Source organism: Amblyraja radiata, chromosome 21 (genome assembly GCF_010909765.2).
Source record: "Amblyraja radiata isolate CabotCenter1 chromosome 21, sAmbRad1.1.pri, whole genome shotgun sequence".
In the NCBI taxonomy this organism is placed as follows: domain Eukaryota; kingdom Metazoa; phylum Chordata; class Chondrichthyes; order Rajiformes; family Rajidae; genus Amblyraja; species Amblyraja radiata.
The window spans coordinates 41,121,458-41,132,179 of record NC_045976.1 but is presented as its reverse complement, the minus strand read 5'-3'; the positions used below and the strand labels follow the sequence as shown (position 1 = coordinate 41,132,179).

The 10,722-nt window shown below is 47.4% G+C and overlaps 1 protein-coding gene across 1 annotated transcript in view; it reads left to right on the top strand.

Moving 5' to 3' along the window:
- Positions 1-287: 287 nt before the first annotated feature.
- taf3 (TATA-box binding protein associated factor 3) overlaps positions 288-10,722 on the top strand; it is a 174,429-nt gene continuing 163,994 nt past the window's right edge. The window contains exon 1 of the mRNA XM_033040146.1: positions 288-605. Within this exon, the coding sequence (XP_032896037.1) occupies positions 440-605 (166 nt within the window). The 5' untranslated portion in view covers positions 288-439. The remainder of the gene's footprint in view (positions 606-10,722) is intronic.

Here is a 10,722-nt window from a genome sequence, read left to right as displayed (position 1 = left end):
GGTGCCGCTAGTAGTAGAGGCGGAGGTTGTGGAGGTGGTGCAGGTGCCGCTAGTAGTAGAGGAGGAGGAGGAGGAGGAGGTGGAGGAGGAGGAGGAGGTGGAGGTGCTGGTGCCGCTAGTAGTAGTGGAGGAGGTGGAGGAGGGCCCGGGGCCTAGGCCCCGTCTCCCAGGCAACCGTCCTCCAGGCCGCCTGAATCGATGCGGATGTGATCGATGTCCGCGGGCGGCAGTTGGCGGCGGGGCGGGGCGATGCTCGATTGGCGGCGCCTGGCTGGGGGAGGAGGGACAACATGGCGGCGGCGGCGGCGTCGCTGAGGGAGCGGGCCGGAGCCGGAGCCGGAGCCGGGGCCGAGGCCGGGGCCGGGCTGTAGCCGGCGGCGCTGAAGCGGTTCCCCGGGCTGGGCTGGGCTGGGCTGCCCTGGGCGGCGGCAGCAGCAGCATGTGTGAGGGCTACGGGCGGGCGTTGCTGCGGGTGGCGGTGGCGCAGATCTGCCAGGCGCTGGGCTGGGACTCGGTGCAGCTGACGGCCTGCGACATCCTCACCGATGTGTTGAGCCGATACATGGAGCGGCTGGGCCGCGGCTGCCACCGCCACACCGAGCTCTGTGAGTACACGCCGGGGTGGGGTGGGGGGCTGGGGGCTGGGAGGGGGCAAGCAGCACCTAGCAGCACCCATCAATGTCCGGATACACCCAGCAGCACCCATCAATGTCTACAGCCACCCATCAATGCCCACAGACACCCATCAATGTCTACAGCCACCCATCAATGCCCACAGACACCCATCAATGCCCACAGACACCCATCAATGTCTACAGACACCCATCAATGCCCACAGCCACCCATCAATGTCCACAGACACCCATCAATGCCCACAGCCACCCATCAATGTCTTCAGCCACCCATCAATGTCTACAGACACCCATCAATGTCCACAGCCACCCATCAATGCCCACAGCCACCCATCAATGTCTTCAGCCACCCATCAATGTCTACAGACACCCATCAATGCCCACGGACACCCATCAATGCCCACATACACCCATCAATGCCCACATACACCCATCAATGTCTACAGCCACCCATCAATGTCTACAGCCACCCATCAATGCCCACAGACACCCATCAATGTCTACAGACACCCATCAATGTCTACAGCCACCCATCAATGTCTACAGCCACCCATCAATGCCCACAGACACCCATCAATGTCCACAGACACCCATCAATGCCCACAGACACCCATCAATGCCCACAGACACCCATCAATGTCTACAGACACCCATCAATGTCTACAGACACCAAGCAGCACCCATCAATGTCCGGATACACCTAGCAGCACCCATCAATGTCCACAGACATCAAGCAGCACCCATCAATGTCCACAGACACCCATCAATGTCCGGGTACACCAAGCAGCACCCATCAATGTCCACAGACACCAAGCAGCACCCATCATTGCCCAGATACACCAAGCAGCACCCATCAATGTCCGGATACACCAAGCAGCACCCATCAATGTCCACAGACACCCATCGGCACCCATCAATGTCCACAGACACCCATCGGCACCCATCAATGTCTACAGACACCAAGGAGCACCCATCAGTGTCTACAGACACCAAGCAGCACCCATCAATGTCCGGATACACCAAGCAGCACCCATCAATGTCCACAGACACCCATCGGCACCCCTCAATGTCTACAGACACCAAGGAGCACCCATCAATGTCTACAGACACCAAGCAGCACCCATCAATGTCCACATACAACTAGCAGCACCCATCAATGTCCGGATACACCTAGTAGTACCCATCAATGCCCACAGACACCCATCAATGCCCAGATACACCAAGCAACACCCATTAGTAGACAGGAACAGCCGTCAGTGCCCAGAGACTCCCATCAGCACCCATCAATGTCCAGATACACCAAGCAGCACCCATCAATGCCCAGAGACACCTATCAATGCCCAGATACACCAAGCAGCACCCATTAGTAGACAGGAACAGCCGTCAGTGCCCAGAGACTCCCATCAGCACCCATCAATGTCCAGATACACCAAGCAGCACCCATCAATGCCCAGAGACACCTATCAATGCCCAGATACACCAAGCAACACCCATCATTGAACAAGAACAGCCGTTGGTTTCCAGAGACACCCATCAGCACTCATCAATGTCCAGACACACCAAGCAGCACCCATCAGTGGACAGGAACAGCCATCAATACCCACAGACACCCATCAATACCCAGAAATATCAAGCAGCACCCATCAATGTCCACAGACAGCCATCAGCACCCATCGGTGTCCAGAGACATCAAGCAACACACATTAGTGGACAGGAACACCCATCGGTACCTAGCAGCACCCATCAATAGCCAGCAGCACCCATCAGAGCCTAGAAACAGGCATCAGCACCCAGCAGTACCTATCAGCATTGAGTAGCACCGATCAATACCCAGAAGCACCCATCAGTACATAGGAGCTCTCACCAGCACCCAGCAACAGCCATCAGCACCAAACAACCATCAACACCCAGCAATTCCTTCACCCTCCCTCTGTCCTTCACTATCAGCACCCAGTCCCTCGTCAACACCCACCCCTCTTCATCCTCGCCCCATCCCTCATCATTCTTGTCCCATCAGCACACATCCACACCCATTAGCACCCAGTCCCTCATCAACACTCACCCCTCATCGTCCATACCTCATCAGCATCCAGCACCCAAAGTCCTTAGTTCAACCAAAGACAGTCGATAGTTCATAGTTCACCATCGAGAGCATCCTTACCAACTGCATCACAGTATGGTATGGCAACTGCTCTGTCTCCGACCGGAAGGCATTGCAGAGGGTGGTGAAAATTGCCCAACGCATCACCGGTTCCTCGCTCCCCTCCATTGAGTCTGTCCAAAGCAAGCGTTGTCTGCGGAGGGCGCTCAGCATCGCCAAGGACTGCTCTCACCCCAACCATGGACTGTTTACCCTCCTACCATCCGGGAGGCGCTACAGGTCTCTCCGTTGCCGAACCAGCAGGTCCAGGAACAGCTTCTTCCCGGCGGCTGTCACTCTACTCAACAACGTACCTCGGTGACTGCCAATCACCCCCCCACCCCCCGAACACTTATTATCACTTATTATTATTTATTTAAATCATTTGCTATGTCGCTCTTCCAGGGAGATGCTAAATGCATTTCGTTGTCTCTGTACTGTACACTGACAATGACAATTAAAATTGAATCTGAATCTGAATCTGAATCTGATAGTTGAGGTTAGTGCTGGGCAGTGTCCAAGAGCCTGATGGTTGTGGGGAAGAAGCTGTTCTTGAAGCTGGGGGTCCTGGTTTTCAGGGGCCTGCAGCAGGATTCCTCCTCCTTCCTGTTCTTCCCCCTCTCCATTTGCCCACGCCTATGCCCACAGACACCCATCAGTGGACAGGAACACCCATCAGTACCTAGCAGCACCCATCAATAGCCAGCAGCACTCATCAGCAGCCACAACATAAATCCATCAAATGCCATACTCACGCAATGACAATTAACTCATCACTATATACTGGTTTGCTCCCCATCACTGTGTTTGTTGCCCCACACCCCTGTGCTGACAACCCTATATGTGTAGGAAGGAACGGCAGATGCTGGTTTACACTGACGATAGACACAAAATGCTAGAGTAACTCAGCGGGACAGGCAGCAACTCTGGAGAGAAGGAATGGGTGACGTTTATGGGCGCGACCTCGACCCGTAAGGTCATAAGATGATAGGAACAGAATTAGGCCATTCGGTCCATCACGTCTACTCCGCCCGCTGTCACCCATTCCTTCTCTCCAGCGATGCTGCCTGTCCCATTCAGTTATTCCAGTATTTCGTGTCAATCGTTGCTGGCAACCCTTCTGATGTCTCTCTTCCCCACTCCAACCACTACCCTTTCCTAATGGAGGCACAAGCTTGTCCCATCCCAGTCTCATTGCTTCTCCCTGTTCCAATCGGGCAAAAGGTACAAAATCTTGAAAGGCACGCACCACCATACTCAGAAATAGTTTCTTCCCCTCAGTGATCAGACTTTCCATGAGCATGGGTACTGTGATTCACCTCTACCTCATTGTGGACATTGGACATTGTCTCTGGAACTGATTTACTACAATACTGAAAACTGTAGTGTAACTTCCTTCCCCTTTGAGCTTCCTCTTTCCTCTGCCTATTGTACTTGAGATTGACTTAATTGTATACTCCTCCAACTTTTCCCTTCAGCACTTCATGAAATTGCAAGAGAAATAGAATCTCTTATTTGTGTTTCTGCGCTGTGCTAAACGAATAGATGTACTGGGTGAACAAATATAGAAATATTGGCCATTCAACAAGACTGTTGGAGCTGTTACTTAACCCAGTATCATGTATTAATCATGTATAGTCTTTCTGCTTACTCGTTAGCTCGTAACAAGGCTTTGCACTGTACCTTGGTATGCGTGACAATAAACTAAACTCATACTCAATATCTTTAATATGTTTGTTTATATAATATCTCCATTTTTAAATGAGCTAAGCAATTGATTGAGGAAGATAATTTAAACATTTTACCTCCTACTTTGTAGAAGTTTGTAGGAAGGAACTGCAGATTCACACCGAAGATAGGCACAAAATGCTGGAGTAACTTAGTGGGTCAGGCAGCATCTCTGGAGAGAAAGAATAGGTGTCATTTTGGGTCGAGACCCTTCTTTGGACTTCAGAGATACTCCTTTTCTCCAGGGATGCTGTCTGACCTGCTGAGTTACTCCAGCATATTGTGTCTCTCCACTAAGTATAAGTGTTTCCTCATTCCACTCTTCCAGTGCTGCACAGTTGGGTTTGACCCTAACCTCAGGTGCTATCTGTGTGGAGTTTGCATTTTTTCCCTGTAAATGTATGGATTTCCTCCGGGTGCTCTGGTTTCCTCCCATATCCTAAAGATTTGCGAGTTTGTAGGTTAATTGGCCCTTTGTAAATTGCCCCTAGTGTGTAGGGAGTGGATGATAAAGTGGAATAACATAGAACTAGTGCTTATGGGTGATCAATTGTCATCGTGGACTCAGTGGGCCAAAGGGCTTATTTCTAGGCTGCATCTTTCAATCAAACAATTCATTCAATATATTTAATGTTGGCAGCCATTTTTCTGGTATGAAAACTCAAATTTGTCAAAAGCCTGGAATATACTTCAGAAACATTAAGTATTAAAAGCAGCATTAAGATGAAAAAATAAATTTCAAATTTATAAATAAATTCAACTAGTTAAAAATCTAAAAGTACTAATGCTCACCCTAGCCTTTCACCATTTGTTTCCTACGAACAAGCAACTAGTGTGAATGAGTGTGTAGAAAGGAACTGCAGATGTTTGTTTAAACCGAAGTTAGACACAAAACGCTGGAGTAACTCAGCGGGTCAGGCAGTGCCTCTGGAGAGAAGGAACAGGTGATGTTTCGGGTTGAGACCCTTCTTCAGGCTGGTGTCTAGTGATCGATGGTCAATGTGGACTTGATGGGCCGAAGGGCTTATTTCTGTGGTGTCTCTCTAAAGTAAATTCCAAAAAACCTGGCTTTAGATTTTGGTCCATGCCCTCCGGTTCTGTGCTTTTCAATTGGTGAAAATAGTTTCTTGTTATCTGCTTGTAACACACGTTTCAAAATATTATGATGCCAATCAACTTTCACTCAAAGAGTGTTGACAGAGTTTGATGAATCTCAGTCATAAACACAAGCAGTGGGTATGTGTGTGTGAGTCTCACATGCAGCTTCACGTGTAATGTGATTTTCCAATATTTATAGGTGACATTTACTGTAATGCAGCATTAATGAATGCAAACCATATTTATTCACCCGTCAAGCTGTTATAATGTGATTATTGGGATATACCTGTGAATCGTACCAGCATGTGTCTATATTATGTTTGAACAGGGCCATAAATATGTGATATGAGATTGCATTGTCAAGTGTAGGTTTACTCCAGCTATATTCTGCGATGCAAGAATAAAATGTAACGCGCTATCTAAAGTACATGTAACAGTTTTTGAGATTAATTCTGGCGGCACTGGTTTTTTTAGTACTACAATGATTGCGCAACATTTGAGACATTGAGTGTTATATGCCCTTTGGTTTACTTCAGACTTGTCCAACCTAAACCTTTATCAAAAGTTAATAATGTAAAAGTTTATTAACTTTTATGTTAATAACTATATTACGTTTGTTAATACGTAACAAATATTTTACGAATGGTTTGTGATATTTGTAATTGATTGATTGAGAAACACAGCATAGAAACATGCCCACTGGCCCACCATTTGCACGTTCTACCTGTGACCGCGTGGGTTTCTTCCAGGTGCTCCGGTTTCTTCCCACATCCCAAAGGCGTGCGGATTTGTACGTCCATAAGTTGCTCCTAGTGTGTAGGGAGTCAATGAGAAAGTGGGATAACAACCAGTGTGAACAGTTGATCTAATACGTCTTTTAGTTTAGTTTGGAGGTATAGCACGGAAATAGGCCCTTCGGCCCACCGCACCGACCAGCGATCTCCGTACATTAACATTATCTTACACACACTAGAGACAATTTACATTTATAAAAAGCCAATTAACCTACAAACCTATGGAGTGGGGGAGGAAACCGAAGATCTCGGAGAAAACCCATGCAGGTCACGGGGAGAACGTACAAACTCCGTACAGAGAGACACCTGGGTCCCTGGAGCTGTAAGGCAGCAACTCTACCACTGTGCCACCTGTCTTCTTCTGTCTGAAATAACTAGTCCTTTTCAAAAATGGTGAGCATAACGAATACCATTAGCAGAACGATGTTGGTGGGAAATGTCTGGCAGTTAGTAAAGTTAATGCATTGGTCTGTTTAACGATTAATTAAGCTTCATGGTAACTGAGGAGATACAAGAGATCGCCAATGCTGGAATCTAGAGCAAAAAACAAACTGCTGGATGAACTCAAAGATAGGCACAAAACGCTGGAGTAACTCAGCGGGACAGGCAGCATCTCTAGATAGAAGGAATGGGTGACATTTCGGGTCGAGACCCTTTGGCGAGACTGTGAGCCAGGGAAGAGGGAGACAGAGATAAGAAAGTGTACGGTGTGAAAACAAGACATTAAAAGAGATAAAGTTCAAGGAAAACGTAAAATAGATCCTTGTTTGCGAGCGGATGGTGGACGACAAAAGCAAACAGGGATTAAATGTAATTGGGGGGCAGACAGACTGATCGGAGAACTGGAAAAGGGGAGAGATGAAGAGAGAGAGAGAAAGCAAGGGTTACTTTCAGTTAGAGAAGTCAATATTCATACCACTGGGGTGTAAACTGCCCAAACGAAATATGAACTCAGCAGGTCAGGCAATTTGTAAAGAAGGAATGGATGGATGATATTTTGGGTCAGGACCCTTATTCAAGAAGGGTCCCGGTCAAAATGCCCTCTTTCAACATTGCCTGACCCACTGTGTACCGCTGTTTTCTGTTCATGGTAATTGAGTTAACCATTTTGCTGGATTACCTGACGTTTGGGTTAATCAGATAATTAGATTTGGAGCTAATGAGCTAAATTAGATTTGGAGCAAAATGTGTGGGTATTTGTTTTAGGTGTAAAACCTATGCACTAAAGATTTCTGTGTCAGTAGTGTTCATTAATGTGATTTATTTGGACCACATAAATAAAATAACTAGTTGTGCTATTCAGTAAAGGTATTTTATATTTATGGAATACAGTTGTCCTGAAAAACAGTTCGAGACACTTTGTCTCACCATGGGTAAAAAGCGGATTTTTATTCGTTTTTCCAGTGTTGGGGATTCAGTCCAACGGGATTTGGTAAATATTAGTATATCCATAATATTGTAGTTGTCATTTTGACACAAAGAATGTTCCTTGAAATACTTGTGTCAAATATGCAATAAATCATCCTCACAGTGAAATAAATGTATGTAGTCTGCTGGCATGTTGTGCTGCTGAAGACTAAATCAGTGCAGATAGACACTGAATATATAGCTATTTGCACAAGCATTGACTCACCTCTGCAACACCTGTCCCTTTACCTCCCCCCCCCCCCCCCCCCCCCCGACTCCATCGAAGGACCCGTACAGTCTTTCCAGGTGAGGCAGAGGTTCACCTGCACCTCCACCAACCTCATCTACTGTATCCGCTGTTCCAGGTGTCAACTTCTCTACATCGGCGAGACCAAGCGCAGGCTCGGCGATCGTTTTGCGAACACCTCCGCTCAGTCCGTCTTAACCTACCTGATCTCCCGGTTGCTCAGCACTTCAACTCCCCCTCCCATTCCCAATCTGACCTTTCTGTCCTGGGCCTCCTCCATTGTCAGAGTGAGGCCCAGCGCCAATTGGAGGCCAGCACTATATTTTGCTTGGGTAGTTTACACCCCAGCGGTATGAACATTGACTTCTCCAACTTCAAATAGCCCTTGCTTTCCCTCTCTATCCCCTCCCCAATTCTCCCACCAGTCTTAGTGTCTCAGACTACATTCTATCTCGACCCAAAACGTCACCCATTCCTTCTCTCCAGAGACGCTGCCTGTCCCGCTGAGTTACTCCAGCACTTTGTGTCTACCTTCGATTTAAACCAGCACCTGCAGTTTTTTCTTGCACTTCACCTCTGCTTTTGTTGGGGTGGTCCTCCTTGAAATGAGAGGACATCATTAACCTCTTAATTAGAGATTAACCTCTAACCTCTAGTGGTTAACCTGAACCTCTTCTTAGACTCAGTTTATGTAGAAGAGTCTCGACCCGAAACACTCTGTTCCCTCCACATATGCCACTTGACACGCTGGCTTCCTCCAGCACTTTGTTTCAGATTTGAGATTTCAGCATCTGCGGTTCCTTCTGTCTGGTCATTTTCTTCTTGTGACCACTTATTTTTGTGTCCATTTGTCCAAGGTATGCGCACTTAAGTAAATATGATGGAGAATGGCTCAGCCTCACACTGAAATCCATCCGCTTAAAGTCCAACTATTGTCTATCCAAATTGGTCACTCTTTTGTTGCGTGCTTACCAGTCAGCGGAAAGACTATACATGATTACAATAGAGAATAGACAATAAGTACAGGAGTAGGCCATTCGGCCCTTCGAGCCAGCACCGCCATTCAATGTGATCATGGCTTATCATCCCCAATCAGTACCCCGTTCCTGCCTTCTACCCATATCCCCTGACTCCGCTATTTTTAAGAGCCCTGTCTAGCTCTCTCTTTAAAGCATCCAGAGAACCTGCCTCCACCACCCTCTGAGGCAGAGAATTCCACAGACTCACCACTCTCTGTGAGAAAAAGTTCCTTGTCTCCATTCTAAATGGCTTACTCCTTATTCTTAAACTGTGGCCCCTGGTTCTGGACTCCTCCAACATCGGAAACATGTTTCCTGCCTCTAGTATGTCCATTACAATCGAGCCAATCGAGCCATTCACAGTATACAGATGCATGATAAAGGTAATAACATTTAGTGCAAGGTAAAGACAGTCCAAGGCAAATATCTTATTCCAAGGGTCTCCGACGAGGTAGATAGTAGCTCAGGTCTGATCTAAAGTTGGTAGTGCACTTTTCCTTAGAGTTGTTTTCCTTAGAGCAGGAATTGCTATCAGTAGCTAATGTGTAGGAAGGAACTGCAGATGCTGGTTTAGACCGAAGATGGACACAAAAAGCTGGAGTAACTCCGCAGGACAGCCAGCATCACTGGAGAGAAGGAATGGGTGACGGTTCGGATCGAGTCCCTTCTTCAGACTGTGCAGCAGCCATGTAGTCCATTCAAGACTGGTGATAGGAAACACATCTCTCGGTTTCTTCTCCCCTGACTCAGTCTGAAGAAGGCTCTCTTAGAATTGAAGGGTTCAGCAATTCTCCTGGATTGCTGATGTCCCACTCAATTCAGTGCAGTGGAATGGTGGGCGCATTCAGCAGCTGTTCGTCTGTCTGGCTAACAGTGCCTCTGAACTTCTCAGTGAAAGTAATCCGCTGTAAAACTAAGCAGCCCTTGGAAAAGTAAGAACTAATAGCCCTGTCCCACGGTGCGAGTTCATTCCAAGAGTCCTCCCCGATTTATGGTAATGGCCACTCGTCGGTACTCGGGGCTCTCGTGGACATTTTTTAACGTGTTGAAAAATCTTCACGAGTCTTCCCGTGCTTACCTGCCATTAGCAAGTCTTCCCGAGTACCTGCCGTTAGCGTTATGAGCCACTAAGAGACGTCCCCGAGCTCCGACGTACACGCTACGTTCATTCTACGTGCTTACCACGAGTTTGATTTTTTTTAAACTCGGGAGAGCACTTGAATGAACTCGCACCGTGGGACAGGGCTTTTAGTAATCACTGCTGGCACTCTGTCAAAACCTTTTACAATTATAGAAGTTGGGAATACAGCTGAAAGTTTGAAAACAGTCAATATACCTTGAGTGCTTGTATTATTGTAAAGCTATAAACGAAGTTTGGATTTGTGAAATTGTACTTAATTGGAGGGAGGCTGCCCAGTGAGAACGCCCAGGAATGAACAAAGGAGATTACAAAAAGGTTGTGGACACTGCGCGGTCCTTGATAGAAACATAGAAAAATAGGTGCACGAGAAGGCCTTTCGCCCTTCGAGCCAGCACCGCCATTCAAGATGATCACGGCTGATCATCTAAAATCAGTACCCCGTTCCTGCTTTTTCCCCATGTCCCTTGATTCTTTCAGCACTAAGAGCTAAATCTAACTCTCTCTTGAAAACATCCA